Below are 25830 nucleotides of genomic sequence, written 5' to 3'. Positions count from 1 at the left end.
AAAGGCGACTTACGGCGCTGATCACAGGCTCTCACGCGAGTGACACACCACTCCGGGCGCAGCTGAATGCCGCCCCCGCCGCCCCCCCGCACCCCGCTAATGCGCGCCCACCCCGCGCCCCCGCCCGCGCCCGGCCGCACGCCGCGACACGGCGCGACATGCCACGACACGGCGCGACACGCTACGGCACGGCATGCCACGACACGCCACGACACGGCACCTGTCCCGACTTGTCGGCAGCGCTAGCAAACCCCACCGCGCACGGCACTCCGTGTTCCCCGCGCCAGCCCCGCTGCCGCGCCTCCGGAAAGAGGGAAGAGATGGGAAGCGGGGAGAAAGGAGGGGGAAAAAAAGAAATAAATAAATATGGGAAAAGAAATAGCGACGGTGCAGGGGAAGGGGGGGAAAAAAATGGAAAAAAAAGGAAAGAAAACCGCCAGACCCCGCAGAGTTAAAGAAAACAAAGGCGAGCGCCCCGCGACCCCGCTCCCGGCCCGGCCCGGGGAGCGCCGGGGGCCGCCCGCCGCCCGCGCTGCGCCGCCTCCCATTGGCTCCGCCGCCCGCTCATTTGCATAGCGCCGTCTATGAAAGGCGGCGCGGCGGCGCGGGCCCGCAGACGGCGGCGGAGGCATCCCGGAGCTTTCCGCCCGGTCCCGCGCACATCCCGCCCGCTCCGCGCCGTCGGGCTGAGCCCCGCGCCGCTGCCATGAGCCCCCTGCGGCTGCTGGCCGCCGCCTGCCTGCTGGCCCTGTCCCGCTGCAAGACGGTGAGGTATCGCACCGACGAGGAGGGCGCGCCGGGCACGGTGATCGGTACTCTGGCCGACGAGATGCCCGTGAAGGCGCCGGGAGAGATGAGCTTTCGCCTGATGCGGCAGTTCAGCAACAGTTCGCTGGTGCGGGTGCGGGAGGAGGACGGGCAGCTGAGCATCGGTGAAGCGGGGCTGGACCGGGAGCGGCTGTGCGGCCAAGCCCCCCAGTGCGTCCTGGCCTTCGACGTGGTGAGCTGCTGGCGGGAGCGCTACCGCCTGGTGCACGTGGAGCTGGAGGTGCGTGACATCAATGACAACGCACCGCGCTTCCCCCCATGCCCAGATGGCGCTGGAGGTGTCGGAGAGTGCCGCGCCCGGCACTCGCCTCCCACTGGAGGTGGCTGTGGATGAGGATGTGGGCTCCAACTCCATCCAGAGCTTCCAGGTCTCCCTCAACAGCCACTTTGGTGTGGAGGCACAGACACGAGCAGATGGGGCACGTTGTGCTGACCTGGTGCTGCTCCAGGAACTGGACCGCGAGCGCCAGCCCTCCTACACCCTGGAGCTGGTAGCCAAGGATGGTGGCAGTCCAGCACGCTCGGGCACAGCCACCGTGCACGTCCGCGTCCTCGACGCCAATGACAACAGTCCGACCTTTGCCCAGAGCTCGGTCACGGTGGAGTTGCCCGAGGATGCGCCGCCCGGCTCCCTGCTGCTCGATCTGGATGCTGCTGATCCTGACGAGGGCCCCAATGGCGAGGTGGTCTATGCCTTCAGCAGCCAGGTGCCCCCTGAGGCACGTCGGCTCTTCCGCCTCGACCCGCGCTCGGGCCACCTCACATTGGAGGCTGCCGTGGACTACGAGCGCACCCGCACCTACGAGCTGGACGTGCGTGCCCAGGACCGCGGTGCCAGCCCCCGTGCCGCCACCTGCACCGTCGTCATGCGCCTCACCGACGTCAACGACAACGCTCCGCGCATCAGCATCAGCGCCCTCCGTGGCGCTGCCAGTGCTGCCGGCGTGGCCTATGTCAGCGAGGCGGCAGCCAGTGAGAGCTTCGTGGCCCTCGTCAGCGCTACAGACCGCGACTCAGGCGCCAACGGACAGGTGCGCTGCAGCCTCCGTGGCCACGACCACTTCGCCCTGCAGCGAGCCTATGAGGACAGCTACATGATCGTCACCACGGCGGCGCTGGACCGTGAGCGCATCCCCGAGTACAACCTCACCGTGGTGGCTGAGGACCTGGGCTCGCCGCCCTTCAAGACTGTCCGCCAGTACACAGTGCGGGTGAGCGATGAGAATGACAACGCACCGCTCTTCGCCAAGCCCCTCTATGAGGTGGCTGTACCGGAGAACAACCCCCCGGGCGCCTACATCACCACAGTGGTGGCTCGTGACCCTGATCTTGGCCACAACGGTAAGGTCACCTACCGGCTCCTGGAGACGCAGGTCATGGGTGCCCCCATCTCCACCTACGTCTCGGTAGACCCCGCCACCGGGGCCATCTATGCCCTCAGGACATTCAACTACGAGATCCTCAAGCAGCTGGACCTGAGGATCCAGGCCACTGATGGTGGCTCCCCGCAGCTCTCCAGCAGCACCATTGTCAAAGTGAGAATGGTGGACCAGAACGACAACCCTCCCGTCATCATCCACCCAGTGCTCACCAATGGGACTGTGGAAATCGGTGTGTCCAGCAAGACCTCCCGTGACTCCCTGGTGGCCCAAATCAAAGCTCGAGATGCAGATGATGGGGCCAATGCCGAGCTCACCTTTGCCTTCCTGGAAGAGTCCCAGCAGGACCTTTTCGCCATCAACCCCAGCACTGGGGACATTGTGCTGCGGGGTGACCTCTCCGAAGAGCTGGGACAGCTATTCAAGGTCATCCTCACTGTGACAGACAATGGCAGACCTCCCCTGGCCACAACTGCCACAGTCAACTTCCTGGTGACCGCCACTGCTCCATCCAGTATCCAAGACATAGCCAAGCCCAGCTCCTGGGAAGGAAAGGCTTTGCAGTGGGACATCCCTCTGATCGTGATCATTGTCCTGGCAGGCAGCTGCACCCTCCTCCTGGTGGCTATAATCACCATCGCCACCACCTGCAACAGGCGCAAGAAGGGGAACAACATCAAAAACAACACTGCCTTGAAGGACCAAATAGACATCTCCCACCTGGAGAAGGGCCATCAGGAGGAGGGCGGCCAGAGGGGGAACATGTTTGAGGTACGAACCTTTCCCAGCAAAACCTCTTTCACCAGCCCCGACCCATCTCCAGCTGCAGAAGAGATCTCCACCACTGAGAGCGGCAGCGACAGCACTTGCCTCTATGAGGGTCAGAAGAGGCTGAGGGGACAGAGTGGGGAGGTAAGGTCCCACCACAGGGGAGTAGGGCAAAGGTTGGGGGGTGTCTTGGATGGGGGATGTGATTTGCAGAGGTGCAGTTAATGTTGGTTTACCTTTCACCACTTCCCTCTCTCATGTCTCCTTTGGTTTTCCTCCCCACCAGCAGGGTTTTGCTGCCACTCCGAGCTACAACAAAGAGCCTGCTCCCCCCGTAGCCATTTGGAAGGGACACTCCTTCAACACTATCTCCGGCCGGGAGGCAGAGAAGTTCAGTGGCAAAGACAGCGGCAAAGGTGACAGTGATTTTAACGACAGTGACTCAGATATCAGCGGAGATGCCCTGAAGAAAGATCTCATCACACACATGCAGAACGGTAAGGGCTCTGCCCCTGCTCCCCACTGGACCTCAGATAGAAAGATGGGTGGGTGGGGAGGTGGATGAAGGGACCTATTCATGGGGCACAGTGATCAGGCAGGGCAGCTAGAAGGGGAAGCCAGACACTGCATGGCACAAACTGCCCATCTCCTCGTAGCAGGCTGTTAGATGTTGGTTCCTCTCTGCGCAGAGAGCCCAGCACAAATTAGCATATGCTGGAAATGCTGTACGATTGGATTCTCTTCCCCAAAAAAGGTTCCCTTAAAGTTAGAATTGTGAGGAGCGTCCCTAACAAAACGACATTACCGAACCAAGCATGGGTTTTTGTTGTGCTGTAAAGCATCGCCTCCCCACTCCTACCGTCAGTGCAGTGAATCATCCTGTGACTGGTACCTGAGGGTTGCGAACGGTGTGGATTTATTCCTGCAGTAACGATAGGTTTCTCCTCCCCTATCTCTCTCTAGGTCTGTGGGCATGCACTGCTGAATGCAAGATCCTGGGGCACTCCGACCGCTGCTGGAGCCCCTCCTGTGGCCGAGCCAACCCTCACCCCTCTCCACATCCCTCAGCACCCCTCTCCACCTTCTGCAAGAGCACGTCCTTGCCCAGGGACCCCCTTCGCAGGGACAACTTTTATCAAGCCCAGCTGCCCAAAACAGTCGGGCTTCAGAGCGTCTATGAGAAGGTGCTGCACAGGGACTTTGACCGGACAATCACGCTCCTCTCCCCGCCGCGCCCTGCACGGCTCCCCGACCTTCAGGAGATCGGGGTGCCCCTTTTCCCAGCCCCCTCAACTAGATACCTCGGCCCCCAGACGGAGACGACTGAGAAGGCGTAGCCCAGCGTGCTCCCCGTCAAGTGCACCCCTCCCTGCGCACACAACTAGGTCACTCCTGAGAGCCTTTAAGTTATTGACCGGATCCAGTGTCGTATGTGTAAATATGCAAGATGTGCCTTAAAAATGAAGTCGTTTGGGAAAGATTTCCAATCAGATCAGTACTGTTTGATATTTGCAAACAAAAAAAATTGTTTGTAGTTTATGTAATTTTTATGAAATGTGCAGTATTTAAATTTCTTTTCATGTTTTCTACATTGGGGTTTTTTCTTTTGATTTTGGTTTACCCATGGCCTGCCATTTTTTGTAGTGTTTTTAACCTGTACATTGTGTAATGTAATGTTTGTACATAATGAAAATGTTATATTTTTATATAATAAATACTTAAAAATGGGAATTCTTGCCAAAGGAGCTGTCTGAAAGACATAGTAATAACAATTAATAGTAATAATAATACCCTGAATATGTAGAATCTTGTAAGGGAAATTCCTCTTTCACGGTGTAATAATAACCTAAGCAACCCAGTGTACTGAGAAGTTTGCCTTGCCAAATGTGACTTGTATTTCTTGAGTCTGTGGTCAACTTAAGTGTTATTTAATTGCCTTTGGTTCCTGTAATCTGTATCACTGATAAACACTAATAAAGGTTTTGTGATGTTCAGAGGGTTCTGTTCATGGATTTCATGCTTCAGAGCACAGAGGTCTTCACAGGTCAGCAAAAGTATTTTGTGCTGGGAAATGCAGTGGGAAAGAGCTACTCTTAGCTTTGCCCGTCTTTGGTCTCTGGCGATACCTCTGGGGGTTTAGCTCTAAAGATTTTAATGCTGGGTGGGAGGGAGGCTTGGGTGACAGAGCCAGCCTTTGCTTGTCACTGCCTGGTCTGAACTCTTCCAGCTCAATCCTTCATGGGCAAGGAACGGTGTTATTTTAGTGGAGCAAGCGAAGCTCCATTCATCAGTGGAAATGTTCGTGCTGTGCGGATGTATTTGTATCAGCAGCCACCCGAGCACTTCGCTTTCTGTTCTGGCTGAGACATTGAGTCAGGCACTATGGGTGTGTGCTCAAATGCTTATCCCTTGTTAAAGCAGCCTTACTAAAGGACAGCTTGTGTTTGTGTACACAGATTTATACAGCAAGGGACAGGTGCATAAAACAGGAATTAAAATGTTGATTATATTTTCTATGATCCATATTTCTCTTCTCCCTGAAATGACTGTCCTGGAAAAAAAGAATCATACAGAGATTTGAAATTCCTTCCTATTGCGGTTTCAAGCTAAAAGCAGATCTCAAATCCTTCTGCTGAAATCAGGTATAGAATAGCATTTAATGAAACACACTGAAGCACAAATGTTTCTTCCTGTGTTCAAAAAAATGCTTACACCAGAAGTAACACTTCTACTGAAGTTTTAATATTTGATTGAAGTTTTCCAAAAGGGAGAACTGCTCCTTATGTGGACTACAAAATTTCACATTTTACAAATCAATAATCAAAAAATCTGTACATGGCAAAGCTTTGGGGTTTTATCATGAATTTTTTAACTATTTATCTAATTAATATGGTACATATATATAGAATACGTCTCACCAAGGAAATAGAAAACCTTCTTAGATATAAGTGAGGCTCTATTTGGCTTTGTGTCTCAAAATGTAAGTAGAAAACATTATCTCACCTGTATGTCCCTTAACCAACAAAAATCCCCTTTCTCCCCCAGCTTCCAGCTTTCTCAAGCCCATGCAGCAAGAGTGGCAGAACCCGATCAAGTTTTTATGCACATGGGGTCTGAGTTTCAATTGGGGCTTCATAAAAGCCATGATGTGAAGATTTGTGGTGGGCAAAGAGTTTCAGAGATTGTACTTGAAGGGAATTTAAATCAGGCTGATGCAAGACTCAATTGGGAAGCTGTTTGTGGTACATCTCCAATGGCCAGGAAAACAGGTGAGCATTTCTGGCAATTCCTCTAAAGTCTGGTAGTAAAAATCATGATGCATCTAATGGACTTAGGGGGTCATCTTGGTTAAATTTAGAGCTGAAGCTGTGGCTGAAGTATGGGTGCTGAGAAGGGAAGCTGGTAGCCTCCCTTCTGGCTAATCACCAGTGATGCAGAGCAGCAACGCCTGCTTGGGAAGTAATTAGTCATAACTGAACTCAGGGAAGGAAAGCCTCTCTGTCAAAAAAAAGCAGGACTGTCTGATAAGCTAGTTCTTCCTCATCTAGTTCAAAAGCCTGGGTTACAGCATCTTCACAGCAGGTCCCTAGGCACCCCTGGCAGGGCCAACAGGAGCTAGCCACAGATGAAGGACGGTTCATCGCAGTGGGTTTTGGCATCAACTTTGTACTGTTTCCTGCAACATAGCTTGTGTTCTTCTGTGAGTGGAATGATGGTCATCACTGCCTGATCAGGAGTTTGGGCCACCCCAATGCAAGGCAACCTTAAAATGGTAGGAAAATAAAGTCACTTGATCCTGTTCCCAAAACAGCTTTCAGCAGCAAGCAGTTACATTGGGGTTTGGGATCTGGCTGTTCTGGCATCCCACATGCTGTAAAATGTGGGATTTTTGTATTAAATACCACTTAGTATTTAAATCTGAGCCCATCATTTCACAGGGACTCTCTGGTTAGTGGAAAGATACAGGCTTCTGAGAGCTTCTCATCATGGCCTGGCCAGGCATTGGGGACTGTTCAGGTGCATCACTGAAGCTCCTCATCTCCCCTTTTCTTGTAAGGGCAAGGGGCAGCAGTCTAGACTCTTGTAACTTTTAGATGCCTAAAATTAGAGGAGGGAAGTCTCCAAGCTCCATCAGATAAGAGCACACAACACCCAAAGTACAGCTGAGTGCAGAGGGGAGCCCAAGGCTTAGCTCCTGGGCTAAGTCCCTTGGATCAAACATTTGCTCCACTGATGCTATTTCACTGTGTATGTCCTAGCTTTTTATTTTAGTTTTTGATTATCATAACTGAGATTTTTGCTAACATACTTCAGAAATTAATGCAGCAATCCTATCATTAAATTCCATTTATTTGCCAAGCATGGTGTGACATCAGCCCTATGTCCCATGATGAGACTGTATGACCACAGAATCTCTTGCTCACAAAGAGCTACCTTCTCCTGTCTGCCTTTCCCTGGCTCAGAGGGCAGAGGTGAGGTGGAGGTGCCAAGACACAGGACAGGAGACAGCACTGCTTCACTGAGCCAGCATTAATTCCATGGCCCAAACCGGCAACGGCAGCAGGACACCACAAAAGCACTGACACTGCGCTTGAGCCTGCTCCTGCTGAAATCTCTGGTAGTCACCTACAGTGGAGCCAAGCACCCTTGACACCCTCCACAATCACTGGGGAGAAACAGGCACTTTTAGGACATGGAACTTAGAAGTGGGTAATTCCCACAGGCTCTTTTCCAGGTGTACCTTTACAGCAATTAAGGAATAGCTGCAATATCTCCTGCATGCCCCATTGATATTCTGAGACTGTGGGCTTGCATCTGGCACTCTGAAGACCTTGGGCAGGCTTCCAAATCTGTTTTAACTCTCAATCATTTAAATAGAAGTCCAGTCTGTTTCACCCATGACAGTAATGGGTAAGTGATCTCTCTGTATCTATCTCGACCCATGGGCTTTTTTCCTCTCATTTTCCACCCCTGTTCTGCTGAGGACAGGGAGTGAGTGAGAAATGGGGAGGGGGTCTGGGTGTGCTGGCCCACCACACACACCCAGGAGACAAGATCCCAGGGATCTCTGGTGCTTCAGCCCAAAAATCAGTCAAATTCCCACTGACTTGCTCTTCTGTCCTGTGCCTTCAAGGATGATTTATGTATTGAGATGTGTGAAGGAGTCAAACACCACTGAGGTGCCTGATTCTGGCTCCTGTACTGCATGCTGTAGGTGCAGGACTCCTAAAACAGGGCGGCAGCACTCACACTTGCAAGTGGACCTGGCTGTGATGTGACCTCTGGGGTGAGGGCTTAATCTTGTGTCCTCAACACTTGCAAGACGTGTTGAAAATGTGTCAGAAAATGCTGCCTGGACCAGACCCTGAAGGCAGAGAGACACCAGGTGGGGCTTAGCTGAAGATTCAGACAGATGTGACTTCTGTGGCCAGTGTGTAGGGTCTACATGAATGACAGGCATCTGCACTCCTGTGGCAGACAAGGAGGGCTGGGCGGGGGGGGGGGTCTAGGGGGGGCTGACATCCCACAGTAGGCACCTGCATTCTCTTTTCACAGCTGCTCTCTAGTCTCCCATAGCTGTGTTGACTGCCTCACCATTGTATATGACAGCAGACTAAGCACCTGCCCTAAACACAGGCACAGACCTTGTGGATTTGGAAATTTCAGGTGAGTGCACTGTCACCTAAGGGGGTGGAAAGTCCATCCTCTCCAGCTCCAGCTTCATTTTGCCCTGACTCCTTTGACAGCACCACCCAGGAAAGTCATCTGCTCATGGACAGATGCACCAAAGTAAAAAAAATCAGGTAGATTGCTGCACATTTAGCTCACCCAGATGTCAAACAAATGTTAGGAAGAGGGCAGAGAGAGAAGAGGGCCCCAGGGCCTGGAAAGAAGATACAACTGGGTTTTTGAGCAGCAGCCAACAAAGTGGATCAGCCTATATGTAACAAAAAACCTCTGGAGGTTTCTAATTGATTTCAAGGTTGGTCAAGGAGAAAACATTGCCTTTTGGATAATTTGAAGGCTTCGCATCACTAGTGGTAATACCCACTGACTCTTCAACTGTCACCTAAGCCCAAATTTAGCTTGAAGGATGTGGACTAGTAACGGAAGAGAAGTGTTACTTCCACCATATACACCAAGGTGTTCTAGTATTCCTTTTTTAAATGGATGGTTAGGAGAAGGTCCCTGCAGTTGGGTTTCCCCCTCAGCAGTGATACAGATCCCTCCTGCTGGACACACAAAACTGATTTCATACTCTTGCCCATGATGCCCATGGAAAGGAAGCAAATGGTCACCAAGCTGAGAAAAGCAATTACTTAGCCTGGGTGCGAGACGCCACAGGGTTCATTCAGTTGATAATTATTAACTATTTTTGAGTGGGCATTAGCATCCTCAGGGGCACAGGCAGGAGCACTCAGCCTGCAGCAGGCAAACCTCGCTTGCCTGTCAGCTCCTGCTGTGGTGGATGGGTGGCTGCTGTGCCTAGAGGGTACTTTTTGAGAAAGGAAGACCCACCAGCCCCACATCTGAGGTAAGGAAGCAATCCTGTGTGGTGCTATAATCAAGTGCTGCTAAAGAATGCAGAGGTATTTGTAGCAACTTCATCTTTCAGAGCTGAAAACTGTTCCAAGTCGTGCACCTTTGCCTTAACTGACATCAGATGAACGTGCTGGAGGCTAGAAGTAAGACACTGTCTCCTACCTGTTCTCCTAAGTGGATGGCCCAATGCTGGGTGACAGGAATTACATTTGTCCCAGCAGATGTCTGCTGGGCAGCCCCGTCTTTACAGCCCAGCTGCCAGGACCTTTCACCTCCCTGACTGCTGGCTGCAGCCTTCTGCCAGGGTGATGAGACCTGGACCCATCCGGGTTGGCTGCTCTGTGGATGGTCATTGTACCCCAGCATTGCGCTCCATCCCCTCAGGATGGGGCAACTCACTGAAGAAGAACCAGCCCAAAGGTCCCTGCAGACAAGTTCTCCTTTTTTTCCACAGGTTCATGCTCTGTATGGAAATACTCCTTTGCGCTTAAAGCAACATAGCTTCAGGATAACTTAAATTTGCTCCTGCAAGAAGAGGGGAGTTTTGTGGGGTGTCAGCAGAGGTCATGATGATAGAGAGCTCAGAGAGACAGAGATACACAAAAAGAAAAGGGCAACAACTTCCCTTCACCTGGAAAACTCTTCTCCCGCTCACAGTGAGAAGACAAGAAAAGCAAGGAGTTTGGGAAGACAAGAGAGAAGAACCCACATGGTGGGGGCCTAAGCTGTCTAGAGGCTGCAAACACACAAAGGTTTGAGAGGATGATCCCCAGTTAAATAAGCAATTTCATTATGTGCAAAGGATCCTTGACTTAATTAATCCTCTTTTTCCATGCAAAACATGTCCATGGGCCTTGGAAGAGATTCAAGAACCTTAACTTTCCAGAAGTCCTACAAGCAGACACTAAAGAGCAAGTTCAGTGGGCAACTAGCTAGAGAATAGCATGAAGAAGCACCTCTGCAAATCAAGACCTTAACATTGCTTTTATCTACAAAATTTCCTACCTAAATCTCTGCAGGTGGGTCAACAGTATACAGTGTATTTAGGGTGTGACCCCTAAGTGGGAGCATTCCATCCCCAGCTCTCGGCTGCAGCTCCTAGAAAATAATTCACCTGTGTCTCCTCCTTCCCTAGAGTCTCATTTCACTTCTGTGCCAGCGACTTTTCTCCTCCCTCCCTTGGGGGGGGTAGATCACTTCAGAAACGGGATCTAGCCAGGGCTGGCAGCCTGCTGTGACCTTTGCCTGTTGGAGTAATGTACAATAACAAGAGACCCGAGATACTTATGAACACACAGCTTGGCAGGATGTTAATTAAAACAGAGTAACACTACCTCTACCCTTTGCAAGGCCATAGCTGAGAACGTTTTACGAACCTCTAGGAGGTAAAGGAAGGTGTTCAAGGCTAGGCCACGTATCTATGAGAGAGCTGGGAATAAATCCAAGTGCATTTTGTTTACATATCAGCATACAACCTGATACATGCAATGAATCCAGGACAAGACCAGATGGATGCACCAGAGACCAGTGGCACGAGAAGGTAGAAAAAGTTTCTTCCAGTCACTTCACTTGAAAGAGAGAGTCTTGCCTCCGTCCTCTCTCACCCACACCAGCAGCAAGCCATCACGGTCCAAATCGCCTTTGTAAAAGTCCCCTGTCAGATGATAACAAAGAGGTTCAGTCTGTCGCTTCCAAATTCATGGCTCCTTTGGGCCCCAGGATGGCCGGGGTACCTCTTTGTTTTACCACCCTGGCATGACCTGGGTTTTCTTAGCAGTTATTTATTTTTATTTATTTAACTGCGTAAATTGATTTTCCGTGTAACAACTTTAATCAATTATCTGTGGCAAACAACTTCTCTGCGACTTAATTTGCAAAGTTCTTCCCTGACCTAGCAATATCTGATTGCATCATATAAGAGCTTAACTTTCAAATGGCAACACATTTCATTAAAAATAACTAATAGCTGCAGGGTTTAAAGATGTAAATGTTAATTTTCTTAATGAGAAAAAAAAAGGGCATGCAGACTCTACCTGTCTATATTCATTATACTGTGTCCACATGGGATGACTCACATTTGCAAAACTCAGGTTTAATTAACACGCTTATTTTTTACAATGATATTTCTCATTATAATAAATTAAATGTTTAAACAGCCAGTGCAAACATTTTGATCCAAGACAAAAATGCTTGCACAGTGCTAGTTTAAGCATTTAATTTATTATAATCCTTTCCATAACAAATGCCTTAGAAGTTGATTTCTTCGCTGTGAAAGGCTATTAGTATTATTTCCTCTGGTAATGTTTAACCCAAGACAATCAGAAGCGTAAGGCGCGAAGGGAACGGGGCTGGAAGGGACGATGCTGGATGCGACGGCGAGGGCACCTGCCCCGGCCGCGGCAGCCCCGGAGGGCGCAGCGGGTGCCAGCCCCGCACGGAGCTGCGCCCGGGCACCCGCGCTGCCGCCGGCAGCCCGCGCAGGAGCCCGTCCCGGCGCATCCACCATGGCGCAGAGCGCGCTCGGTGCCCCAGCGCCTTCACCCCACCCCCCGCATTCACCGCCCCGCCGGAGCACCCAGGGCGGGCGGCCTCTCTGGGCAGGACCTTGCTGTCAGTCTCTCTCAAAGCCCCGCTCCGGCGCGTCCCGGCGGGGTCAGGCGTGGATGGACGCCCGAGGCCGGGACGGAGCCGCGGCGCTCCCGGGGCGCTGCCGGCCGGTCCCGCCAGGGGGCGGTGCGGGCCGGCCCCGCCGCTGGGGCCGTGTGGGGGAGCGCGGGAACGGCGGGGCCGGCAGGCGCCAGCGGCCCCCGCCCGGAAAACCGAGGGGCTGCGGCATGTGCTAAAATCCTAGCGTCTGGTACGAACGAGGAGCTCGCTGGTGACGGAGCTCGTATTTCCCCGGGGTTCCCAGCTCGGAGCTCGGCGGCTGCGTTACACCCGCCGCAGCAGGGCCGGGCTGCGGAGGGAGCTCCGGGGCGCCTCTGCCGTGAGGGCAGGCTGGGAGAGCCGCGCGTCCTCGGCCTGGACAAGAGAAAGCTCCGGGGTGACCTTGTAGCACCTTGTCGTAGCCCCTTGACAGCCCTTCTGAAGGGTCTACCAGAGAGCTGGGAAGGGACTTCTGACAAGTGAGAATGGCTTTAAGCTGAAAGAGGCTGGGTACAGATCATATATTAGGAAGAAATGAGGGTGGTGAGGCACTGGAACAGGTTGCCCTGTGGGGTCATAAATGCCCCATCTGTGAAGCAGGCTAGGTTGGATAGAGCTCTGAGCAACCTGCTCTAGAGGAAGGTATTCCTTCCCAAGCCAGGGGAGTTGGAACCAGATGATCTTTAAAGTCCCTTCTGACCTCAACCATTTTATGATTGTATGATTTCTAAAAAGCTTCCGACCCAGCTCCTGCATGGCCAGGGTCCTGGGAGCAAGCTGGGTCAGGAAATGTGTCCTCCTCCCCACGGTGTAAATTCAGTATACCAAAGGCAGTATTATTCCCCAAGCAGATGCCAGCTGTCTGGGCTCTGTCAGCTCCCACTTGGGACTGGGATGCGAGGCCCTGTGAGATGCAGGGAAAGCAGACCATGGCAGGGCAGAACAGGGACTCTCCTGGGGCGTGGGAAGGAGCAGCGGGGATTGCTCAGCCTGGCTGGAAGCAGTGAGACAGCCTCCATCTGACTTTCCTAGGGTTTGTGCTCCCAGGAGACGTCTCCTTCACCTCCTCAGGGGAATTTTTCACCTCTGAGTGGGAACAGTGTCTGCAGAAAGAAATGGGCCAGGAGGCAAATTCCTCTTGAAGTAATCGGAGAAGAGAAGTCTTGTAAGAGCTAAAGCCAAGTCAGGGTGGTGCAGTCAGGTGAGAAAAGCCCATGTGTTCAACCACCCCAGCAGCCCAAGAAGCACAAGGCAGGGAGCTGCCTGGGCTGGGGATAGGCATGCAGTGACCCGCCGTGGGTCCCCGGTGTAAAGGCACCGGCATTTGCTGTCACCATCCCACTCTTGCACCCAGGAAAGCTCCCGCCCCAGCTCCTGGGGCCTGGAACCAGTGTCAAGTAACCATGGCTGTACAGGGTATTTCGGTGATGCTAAAAAGTTAGTCTGCAAGTCACTCCAGTTTACTTGGTAGTTCAAAAGTATATAATTTGAATTCATAAATAAAACCCTTTAGGGGATCTCATTACTCTGTGAAGAGCATTAGTAAAACACAAGTTGTCAATCACTTTAGCCAGCTGACAAGCTAGAAGCCAGATGATGATCCAGGCTGAGCCAAATCAACAGAGGGGAAGAAAAATCTCTCCTGGATTTACCTCCAATGAATGACCAATGACGAATGAGCGGTGATTTTTTTAAAGAAATGGGCATTGAAACATTCATAGACAAATCACCAAATCTCCCCAGAACACTCAATTAAGTTTAGGGGTTACTGAAAAACATCCAGACAGAAGGTGCCCATTTATTTTCCATTGCTTGCTGCCTGACAAATCTCTGGGCTCACAAAAATTCAGCAGATTAATAAGCTTATCCCACTGCTTAACTCTTTGCAAAAAGCAAAAAAGTGATTTGAGTAGTAGTGTGATGGTCATTACAAAAATATCCACTGACTTTGGAAAATTGAGGGCACAACATTTTTACCTCAGAGGGCAGATTTATGTAGGCCACAAAGTGCCTTGGGTATTTCTTAGAGTCCTCAAGTTTATTCATGTATTATTTCCTCCCAAATTCAGTATATTTTTCCAGCAGGCAAGAAACTGGGGCTTCTGCATACAAGTTTCATCTGCTCAAAATGTGAAAAAATATAGATCCCCTTAGCACATTCTGCTACAGCAGAGGCAAAGTGTAAAAGAAAAATTCCAAATATGTAGATTTAAAAATAAAAACACAGAACTCTCCTCCCTAAAAGGGATTTGAAGAGGGAAAAAAAAAAAATCCCTCAGCTACAGATAGGTCTAGACTTTAATTGTGGAGCTGCCTAAGAAGAATTGTTGGCCTGAGGTCATTTTAATCAGGTTGCATGTCAGCTTGCAAAATCTCCGAATTAGCTTACAGCTTGGGGAGAGAAAGATGTTTTTCTTTCCTGAAGAACGCAAACAGATTGTTGTGACATGTTCTCAGTCATCATGACAGATCAGATCCCTGCTTTGCACTGCGAGCCGGGAAAGAAGGCAGCCTCTTCTCTGGCTCCTTCAGAGATTTGGGCATCTCCCAGTTTGTCAGAGCTGGGGATGGAGTTTACAGAAATCCTTATGAAAGTGAGGTTTATATGCAAAGGCTCTGATAAAAGAGATTGACCTTAATTGGGAAGCAAGTTTTCTTTCACATTTTTTCACAACCTCCAGGCCTTCCTAGCAGTTTGATGAAAGGGAAGTTGTGAAAAGAAACAATCTGTATTTATGCAGCAGAAACTATCATATCCTGAGCCACACAGAGAATGACAAGAAACCGACTCATCCTTTAAAAAAAAAAAGGATTAATTTGCCATTTTCCTCCCGAGGTTGTAAAAAGCAAGGATGTGGGTGGATTTCAAAATAGGCTGAGTACTTTAGTTGGATTTACAGTGAGCTCTGAGTCTGTGTGAGACACTGCATTGTGGTGTGGAGTAGCTGACCTGGGGTGATGGCCCTCCCAAGGTGTCCAAAGCTTATGTGTCCGATTCAGTCCCTGAGCTGTAGCACATTTGGATACTTTTTAATTTATTTTTTTTAATTTTATTTTATTTCTCCACGTTCAGTTTTTCATCAGCATCAGTAGATGGTTCCAGTGGGATCACAGGGGAAAGAAAAGCAGGAGGATGGGAGCTGGGGCAGTGACTTGGTTTCATCTGGAAAGACTCCCAGAGGGAGAGGCAAGTGACAACTGGCTGGTAGTGGGACACATCTCCCCTGTTTGGTGGCCCCCAAAGGTCTGCATCTGAGCTAGTAACCAGCAGTGTCTCTTTCACAGCAGCGAAATAAATGGGTGTCTCTAAATGGTGATTCCTCCAACTTCTAGCTGCTACCTCCTTCTCTTAACCAGTTCAGGCACCCTATCTAGGGAAAAGGAATCTGTCCGTGGTAGTGTCCAAGGGCTCAGTACTGCCTGCAGCTGAGAAGGGCTGCAGACACAAGCCTGAGTCCTGCCTTGAGACTCTGGCAGGCCACAAACAGGTGCATGACTGGATAGAGGTGGACATGGGACCACTTTTCCAAACCAGGAGAGGATGCAACACGTGCCCATGCATTTGCCATGAAGGCATCATCCTGAGTTGCTGACATAGAACCATAGAATCAATTAGGTTGGAAAGACCTTTAAGATCATCAAGTCCATCCCTCAACCCAACAACTGCTCCACTAAACCATGTCCCTAAGTGCCACATGCACATGTCTTTAAATACCTCCAGGCTGCCCACTTCCCTGGGCAGATTTTTCCGTGTTTGACAACCCTCTCCGTGAAGGCATTTTTCCTGATATCCAGTCTAAACCTCTCCTGGAACTGCTTGAAGCCATTTCTCCTTGTCCTATTTCTTCTTACTTTGGAAAGGAGATCATCCCCCACCTCAGTGCAACATCCTTTCAGGGAGTTGTAGAAAGTGGTAAGGTCTCCCTTTTGCCTCCTTTTCTCCAGGCTAAACAACCACAGCACCCTCAGACCTTCCACACAAGCCTTGTGCTCCAGACCCCACCCCAGCTCCACTGCCCTTCTCTGGACTCGCTCCAGCCCCTCAATGTCTTTCCTGTAGTGAGGGGCCCAGAACTGAACAGCGGATTTGAGGCGTGGCCTCACCAGTGCAAACTACTGGGGCAATCCCTGCCCTGGTCCTGCTGGGCACACTGTACCTGATCCAGGCCAGGATGCCATTGGCCTTCTTGGCCCCCTGGGCACTGCTGGCTCATGTTCAGCTGCTGTTGACCAGCACCCCCAGGTCCTTTTCCACCAGCCAGGTTTCCAGCCACTCTGTCCCCAGCCTGCAGCGCTGCCTGTGACCCAGGGGCAGGACCCAGCACTGGGCCTTGCTGTACTTCTTACAATTGGTCTTGCCCATCCATCCAGCCTGTTCAGATCCCTCACTAGAGTGTACAACATAAGACCCTCAGGCCTTTAAAACTGTATGGGATAAGATAGTGGGGCTGTCTCTGTTGGGACAACCCCTGGTGTCAGGAAAGGGGACTGTATTTCCCTGTTCCCACTCTTTCCTTAGGTGGCTTTGCAAGCCAAGAGAAGTCACAACCATATGTTTCAGGGTAGAAGCTGCCAGTTTATTTCTCCCAACAGCCTCCACATTGACAGCATAAAAATCATTATCTTCCCTGTTGTAAGAGTTTGGGGAGTTATTTTTTTTTTTGTTTCCTGGCTCCCTGCCATGAGCCCTGGTGGGACCCAGGGCAAGGCAGCAGTGCCACACAACCCAGATGTCAGCAAACCATTAATCCCAAGGGACAGACCCCTGGGGTGAGAATCCCGCTGCAACTTCTCCAATTAGACAGCTTACCTCCTGCTTTGCCTCTGCTTTAGCCATTTCAGACCGAACATATTTTATTGTTCAGGCTCCTAGTTAAACGGCTGGGAAGCTCTGGATGTAAGCACACAGAGATTACTGGTTCAATAATAGAGTCAGGCACATTGGCTTTACATCATTTTGCTAATAAAGCTGCAAAATAAAGCTGTTGACTCTTCTTTCATCAGCATCAGCCCCATGAGGCTCTCCCATGTCTCACTTGGTGATTAGAGCAGAGGACTGGGAACGTTGGTCTGGAGTTCAGCCCTTAATGAGCCTCCTGTTCGGTGCATTTCACTCGGGGCTCTTGACCTCTTTCCACCTTAACCAACTCAGCTGTAAAACTGGCTGAAGGATGGACCTCGTGGAAACCATCCACCATGCCTCAGTTGAGCCTTGAGACCAGATTCCATGGGTAATACAAAACAAAAATCAACAACAATTTGAATCTGCGGTGACCCAGCTCAAATGTCACAAGGACGTCAGGCCCTGCCAGTGTAAACAGCGCTCAGTCTCTGGGGTCGCCCATTACTATGTCAGAGCAAATCTAAGAGCTATCCCTGCAATTTGTGCTTCAGTGAAAGGAAGCTGTGCTGCAGCCTCCAGCTCACACAAGGCAACGTGGTGCCAGCTCCGGCATCCAGGCGCATCAGCTCCTGCCGCACCGAGCAGTGCTGGGAAAACTGGCTGCCATATGCAGTCCCAGCTGAGGGAAGCAAGGTACCCCTTACTCTCTAAGTGTCTGAGCTGCCAGACAGCCGACATCTCTTCCCGCATCTGCGGAGGCTCCTCATGGAGAAGTTGGTGTCAACCATTCCGAGGACAGGAAAGCCTTAGCACTCTCTCACACCATGTCCAAAATGTTTCCAAGCTGTCCCGCAGGCAGGATGGCACCTCCAACAGCACCCGTCGCTCAGTGCAACAGAAGGAGGTGAAAGGAGGTGCTGGCACACCTTGTTTGCTGTGTAACACCTCTCAGGCACGACAGTGATGCTGAAGGGAAGCCCTGCCTCACCACCTCACCCGGTCCAGTACACACACACATCTACTCACATAAAACAGTGATTTCTCTCAGAGCTGAGAGCAACTGAGAGCATTTTCCCTCTTAAGTGGGATGTTACAGGTCAGACTTCTAGGTGGCATAGAGGAACCAGAGCTTCCAAGCTGGCATTTAAGGGTGGGGAGCAATGAAGGAGAGAGAGGCACATTGCCTTGGGATTTCAGCAGTGTGGAACTTTGCATGTGCCATTTGTCTGGCTTAGCAAAACTGAGCCAGAAATTGTCTCCAGACAGAGCAAGAGCACCTCAGATCCAGTTGATTCAGTCCTGTGGCGAGGCCATTCGCTCCCAAATGTGCTCTGCACCTTCTCATACAGCCCTGCACTGTACAGCCATGTGGAGATGAGACTCCTGAACCAGAAAGCCCTTCCCTGGTCATCAACAAGAATCCCAGGTGTATTTCTCTCTCTGTCTTAACATTATCCCACCTTGCACCATGAGGACATATCCAGCCAAACGCAGTCTTGGAAAAGGCTGAGGTTGAGGTCTTTCAAAACCTTTTCCATATGAGGTACCTATCCCTTTTAACCCTAGTTGCCCCACAAAGTGCCCTTTAGTGACTGGTGAGTTGTAGGTGTGAAGAAGAGGCTGGAATGAAGCATCCTCTGGAGCTGGGAAGGTGGGTATTTGCACAGCATGACGGGATCCGTGCTGGCAGCTGGGTGTGAGTGCAAACCTTCAGCGTACAATGGTGATCTCTGTTCTGGTGTAAGGATCCTTTTGCTGAGGATTTTCTATCCCTTGAGGAAAATATGCTAACAGGCTTTAAATAATTAAACAAATCACGTTGCAGGCAAACCCAAGTTGGTCTTTAAAACGCATTATCCTCAGAAGGCACGAGAAATGCTCCGTGCTTTACGCCCTCCTCAGAGCTCTTCACACATTAACTAATTCATCACACAAGGGACCACCCAGCTGCATCTCGACCACGGAGCAAGTGTTGTGCCAGTCACCTCCGCCTTTAAAACTGTGTTGCCACAGCTGGAGGCCAGGTTTCTTCAGCACCAACAAGCAGAGGCAGTGAGGCAACAAAGCTCTATTCATCAGGCCAAGTTTGCACAGAGGACATTTCTCCCACAAAGCCATTTGCTGATCCCAGATTGAAGGCGGGTTTCCTTTGTGGCCACGAGATACTCTGGGGCAGCTGCAACCACCTCCTTGCAGGAAAGGGGAGTCATGTGTGGTAAGGACCACAGGGTTGGCTTTCCATGGGCAGGGGCCAGGAAATCAGCTACTTCTGGGCCACCAAGGCCATGGATGGTGGAGAGTCACTTACAAGAGAAAGAAGACAGGAAGGCAGAGCAACTGCGAGGCAATTCTGTCCACATAGTATGATGCTACAGAACATATTTATCTGGGTCTCTGTAAGCTAATTGTTCTTATCCTCCAAACCAGCCCCAAAACTGCCTGATGACAAGTCCTTGCTGTCCCCGACACACTGTGCAAAGACAGGTGAATGGCTTGAGGCAGCAACCAGGTCTGTCAGCCACAAGAAAGCCTGGCTGGTGAGGAGCAGGTAGAGTCCATGCCCATTCCCCAGCCCTCCCCAGTGTCCCCCCAGCCAGGTGTGCTGGACGTTGCCCTTGCACTCACAGGACTCCATGGAGGACAAACTGGTGGACAAAGGGCACTGCCACCCGTTCTCCAATCAGACAGCATTCCTGTGGTGGTGTTTGCCACCCTCAAGCTCTCCCCCATGCCATGCGTGGCACAGAGCAGATGGGCTATAACACATGGGGTTTAAATTATGTGACAGTTCCCCTTTTGGGATTTGGGAACGCCATGGAAATGGCTGCTTGTGGTGCTGTGGGGCAAATTCTGAGAATCTCCTGGGCATCCTGGAGGCAGCTGCATCTGTGAGCCCCAGAGCAGCCAGCTCTTCCCAGCAGTTCATAATTCCTTCTCCAAACTCATCTGACCTCTAGGGCCACAGGTTGCTGTTCCTCCTTCCATCCCTCGCTCTTCCAAGCTGTCCAGGGTGAAAAGTCCACAGCTTTTTTCATGCTATTTCTCAAGCATTTGTTCCCCTCAGCAGTCCACACTGGACACACGTGACAACCCTGCTGCCCGAGACTTACCAAATAACATCTTTGAGATAGGAGATTTGGCCCCAGCCAGGCCAAAATCATTGCTGTTGCTAGTGCTTCATTTCATAAGGAAAGTGGAGTCATAGCACTGTCTGCTGGACTTTCCAGCAGGAACTCACCCCTTTTCTCATCCAAGTTCAGCCTTAGCACAGAGGTCCTTAGAGGCAATGCAGGTCTCACAGCCTTCAGTGGGGAACAGAGGCCCTGGTACACCTTGATGGACATGTTGTAATCTCACATTTCTGAGGGCCACCAGGCTCAAGAAAAGGATTCTGAAGACAAAAAGCCCCACAGCGCTAAAGTTTCTCATATTTCTTTCTGTCTTCTAGGCTTAGTTTATGAAATCTGATGTGAGGAAGGGCATTTTGGAAAAAAAAAAAAATTTAGTAAAAATATCTAATCTGGGGGAAGAGGTATTGTAGATTGGCTAAAAAAAAAAAAAGCCTCATGTAAGAAGCAAAATAATAGAACAGAGAATAGGTGAATAAGGATTAAATCTGCTGGAAAGAACTCCTGCAAAAGTCTCACAGAGGTGATGAAAGCAAAAAAAATGTTTAAAGTGTTGTCAGAAGGGTGAGTAAAATACACAGTTCAAGAGGTTGGATTTGTAAAAAAGATTCTGGTACTGCTGATGCCTGTGGGACCATCTCATTGGAAATATTCTCTAAAGTCAGGTCATGAAATTATTATGAGAGCATCCCATAGATCGAAAAAGAGAAATATAGTTGATTCATGGGTACATTTGGGTGAGAGGAAAAAAAAGAAAAAAAAAGAAAAAATAAAAAGGGAAAAAAAAAAAAAGACAGCTAAGCTCAGCCTTTGCCACAAAGCTGAAAGAGACTTAGCAGATTTCTCATCAAAGTATAAAGAAGCCTCTGGGAATGAAACAGATTGATGCTACCAAGTTGTTTAAGATAATAACTACCTCCAAAGCAGGAAGCTGTGGTTGGAGGTTAAGAAAGATGGTAGCCTATGAGCAATTTGCACAGAACAGCAACAAAAGAGACCACATCGTTAAAGGTAGGAAGGAAAGCATGTAATGACAGCTAGTTATTTTATTTTATTTCTTTAATTCAAGGAAAACAGAAGGCACAGCCACTAGCTAAATTAAGAAGAATAAGATGAAGACATATGGATAGATGGGAGCCAGCCTTGAGGAAAAACTAATCAGCCTTTAGTGTCCTGGGGTGAGGAAGAGCAAACTGTGACAGGCCATATGTCCTCACCCGACCACAGGAGAGAAGAGGGAGGATGGGGATGAGCAGCACCCTGCACCCAGCACGCTTAAGGCCATCCTGGGGCCAGCTCAGCTGCACTGGGATGTCCTGCTGGGGATGTGTCCCAAGCAGGGCAAACAGGGATGCTCATCTTCTCCAGAGAGCAGCATTAGGGCATGGACCTTGCAGGGCTTTCCAGGGAGAATTTCACAGCCTGCCAGGAAAAGCAATGGTTTTGGTGTTTGAAATTTTCATGAGTTGCTGGTCAGAGAAGGGAGGACTGTGTTAGTGGGGGAGGAGAGGAGGAAAAGTGAGCGTCCCTGGAGCAGCAGAGTGTCCAGGTACACCACAGAGATGAGAGCCGTGGTGATGACAAACATACATGGATTTTCATCCTTTGGCCTCACTGCCAGCAAGAATCTTTAGAGTTTATCAGCATTCTTAGGCTGTCACAAGTTAAATAACTGGTTTTAGGAGCAGAGGAGCTGTGGGGGTGGCTTCTGTGAGAAGCTGCCGGAGGTTTCCCCAGCGTCCAACAGAGCCAAGGCGAGCCAGCTCCAAGACAGATGTACCGCTGGCCTTGTCTGAGCCCATCGGGAACAGCAGTAGCACCTCTGGGGTTACAGTAAAGAAAGGGGAGGAAAAGCTGGCAAAACAGCAAATGGAGACAGGAGATGGAGAATTTGTGAGAGAAACAGCCTTGCAGACACCAGGGTCAAGGAAGGAGTGGGAGGGAGTGCTCCAGGAGCAGATGGATGCCAAAAGGAGGCTGTGACCATGTGGGAAGCCAACGCTGGAGCAGGTTTGCTGGTTGGACTTGTGACCCCATGGAGGACCCGGCCTGTTCCTGAAGAACTGCACCCCATAAAGGGGCCCAGGCTGGGGCAGTTTGTGCAGAACTGCAGCCATGGGAAGTTCTCATGCTGGAGAAGCTCATGGAGGGACTCCACACCGGAGCAGGGGCGGAGTCTGAGGGAGTCCTTTCCCTGAGGAGGAAGGAGCAGCAGAGACAACAGAGACAATGTGATGAACTGACCACGGACCCAGTTACCTGTCCCCCTGTGCCACTGCACGAGAGAAGGGAGAGGAAATCGAGAGTAAGGTTGAGCCTGGAAGGAAGGATGGGGTGGGAGGAAAAATGTTCTTAGGATTTGGTTTAACTTATCATCCTATTTTGATTTGATTGGTACGAAATGCAACAAATCTCACCCTGTCCTTATCTTGACCCATGAGCCTTTTGTTATATTTTCTCTCCCCTGTCCAGCCAAGGAGAGGAGCGATGGAGCTTTGGCAGGCACCTGGCATCCAGCCAGGGTCAGCCCACCACAATACCATAGCCAACATCTTCTTTTTCAGCAGGACTTTTTTCCCCCCAAGGATTTTGGTTGTTATTGAAGAGACATCAAGTATGTGGCACCGGAATTGGCACCATGTTATGGTGGTGTAAAGCCATGGAAAAGCAGAGCAGTGAATCAGGTGCTCAGCCTCTGTAACCCTCATAAATTTTCATCCAGGCCATAATGGAGTTCAAACAACTATTTGGACCACTTAGAAAATGAAGATGAAATGCATAAGGCACCACAAGAGACTATCAGAAAGGCACATAGCATGACCAAATCCTTCTCATTTTTAATATTTCTATTTCTTCTTCTAAACTTTTTCTTTAAAGTTGAAAATAATGAGAAAATGTGCTTCCTTGAGACAAGCCAGTACTATCAGCTAAACAGCCTCACATTCATTGTAGCACTCCAAGTGCTCTGGAATGCTTTTCAGCCCAGAGGATAATAGTATTAGACGACCAGAAAGGCTGTCCTGTAAAAGACTGTTATTATGATTTTCAGTCTCAGAAGTTGGCTTAATCCAGCTGAGCACACACATGTTATTTAGAGAGGAGACTGAGCTCAGACGCTGCTATCACCGTCATCTTTATTGCAAATGAAAGGTTCAGCCAGTGAAAGGCAAGTCACGTTTTTTTGTCCTAAGTCCTGCAAACAGTGGCTGTTGCAATCGTCTTTGCACTCTGCAGTGAGAGTCTGGAGCTGCTGAATGTGAAGCTGTTTGCAGAGATTTGCATCTGTCTAAAAACTCCTGCTTTCTCTCTTGTCACAATCAATCAAACGGCAAAAGATGCACTCCCTGCACCCTCCAAGGAAAACAACTCCGTGCCCACACAAAAGGCAAAGCATGGGCACAGGGGTTAACTAGAGGTGGTAAGCTGTGAACCCTGTAACAGGAGCATTCTTTTTTCACTGCTTGAAATTTTCATGCTGCTCTCCCTCTGTCTGTGGAACAAAAGAAGAAGAGGCAGTGATGCTCTGAATTGGGGAAAAAATAATCTGGGATTATTTCCTGCATGAGAAAATATGTTTGGAGGATTATTTGGGGAATTTGCACTGTGACTTGAGGAGGAAATGCTGCACAGCTTCTCTCCCAGGGTTTAGGCAGAACAGCTCACTCCCAAAGGACTGGTTCTCCCAGACACAGCCCCCCAGGCGAGCAGGACCCATCTCACACTGCAGCCTGCCAAGGACCAGCAGCCAGGCACCAACTCCTGCAGGTCAGCTTGCAGCTGGCACCGCTGCTTGGAATTGCTCGAATCTCCCCATGCCAAAACCTGCCAGGGCCACTGCTAGGGTGAGGGTGAGCCTTCCAGCCCTAGCCTTTTTGCTCCAGAGGGGGATATTGCATCTCACCATGCAGCACTGGAGTGAAGGTCCCTCCATGAATATCCAGCACAGAAATAGAATTCCACCTATTCATTCTTGCACTGGTAGTGTCTTTGCTAAGAGTCCTTGTCAGGACAGCCTCAGCCACACTTTTGTAAGACTAAACAGCTCAGCCTCCCTCTGTCCTTCCAGTCACTTCCCAAGAAAGGGGCCACTGGGCACTCAGATTCATGCCAGGATGGGAGGGACAGCAGCTTCCTCTCCTCAGTCTTGGGGAAGCAGCTCAAACAAGCTGAACCCCAGTGAGTAGCAGCTCTTCCTGGGCAAGCACTCCTTCCCTGGCACATTTTCCTATGGGAGACAAGCACAGGGGCCTTAAAATAAATCTGTCTTTTTAAAGCAGTGATGCTAAATGAAGGTTTGAGATCAAAGGCTGGGATTCTCACATTTTGCCAAGATAGACATATCCATTCACGAGATTTTTGGTGTAACAAAATACTTGCTAATGAAGAGGATCATAATCTTATTATTAGCCCAAACTACCACAGTATGTCATTCAAGAGCGGGTTGGAATATGTCCTCGTTTAGGAAGTTGCACAGTGGGCTTTGCTTTTGATTTAATGAGCTGTGATTGTGTTTATTTTCAGCAGCAACTATGCCTGTTAAATTTTGGTTGAAGGTCTGATCGCTAACGACAGTAATCGACAGAAAAGATGAATTTAGGTTGAAGGGGAGGAAAATGGGAATCGTATGTCTCCGGGAGTCAGTCCCTAAGCAAGCAAACACAAGGTGGTCAGGAGAGCCTGAGCTTTCTCTGCTTTTGCAGTGCTTGATGATGGGTTTTCAGCTACTGGTTAAGTCAGTTAAGGGGATTCAGACATGAAAAAAACAAAGATTTTTGCTGTTATGGAGCGAGGCAGAGGGGAGTCAGATGGAGGCAATCAACAGTGGGGCCAGACTTTCCTTTTGTGAGATGAGCCACGGTGGGACAAGCTCATCAGCTGGCTTCCACCATCAAGATCCCAGAAATTCTAAGATGGGGAAACATGTCAGTAGTGCGTAACAACTGAACAACCTGCCGGATGAGCAAAATGGAGAAGAAAGGGGAAGAGAAATATAAATAGAGACACATACTTTGGAAAAAAAAATTGCTGCAGGTTAGTGTAGGCCCTGCTCTGGAATGAGATGGGGCTCCATATGGCAGGGTCTCCTCTCCCCCGATGAACCCCGCCTCACTGCTGCCTGTCTGGGTAACCGGAGCTGGGCCGTTGAGCAAGAAGGGCAGGGCGGGTCACAGCTCAGACCCACCCCCCATATGCTCCTTTTGCAGCTGGTGTTTGTATCTTGGTTTCCAGCCTTATGAAGGATGCTGTGCTTTGTGTCTGACACCACCAGCCCCAAAGGGGTCCACCACAGTTCATTTTCCAGCATCAAAGCATGCACACGAAGACACATGCATGTGAATGTACGTACAGGCAGGATATCCATAAGGGGCGTGAAGGAAACACAGACATGGACAGACACCTGGATAGACACACATAGCCCATTGTAGCCTTCAAAGTTTGCCATATACAGTGTTAGAATGAGCCAACAGCTGCAGATAAATATTCTTTCCCCTCAACATTTATGATCCTACCATACCTCAGATACTTAAAAAAAAAAAAAAAAAAAAGCTGAGCATGGTGACAGGAAACAGAAGAAATCCTAGGGATACATCTGCTTGAGGTATAAAGGTTAAATTACTCCCTCCCTCACTTTACCCCCACTTAGCCTGCAGCAGGCCTGCGCTTGCTGCTCCCTTTCCTAGGTGGTCAGCTGGAG

The 25830-nt window shown here is 50.1% G+C and overlaps 1 protein-coding gene across 1 annotated transcript; it reads left to right on the top strand.

The window, feature by feature from the left end:
• The first annotated feature begins 706 nt into the window (after window positions 1-706).
• On the top strand, window positions 707-4966 carry PCDH8 (protocadherin 8). The gene is given in 4 exon segments (XM_040055539.2): window positions 707-1081; window positions 1083-3119; window positions 3262-3472; window positions 3939-4966. Coding segments are annotated over 4 exon segments (2997 nt in total). The 3' UTR covers window positions 4313-4966.
• The last annotated feature ends 20864 nt before the right edge of the window (window positions 4967-25830 follow it).

Source organism: Hirundo rustica, chromosome 2 (assembly GCF_015227805.2).
Source record: "Hirundo rustica isolate bHirRus1 chromosome 2, bHirRus1.pri.v3, whole genome shotgun sequence".
Lineage (NCBI taxonomy): Eukaryota > Metazoa > Chordata > Aves > Passeriformes > Hirundinidae > Hirundo > Hirundo rustica.
The sequence above is the reverse complement of the archived record's forward strand: the minus strand, read 5'-3'. Positions and strand labels throughout refer to the sequence as shown.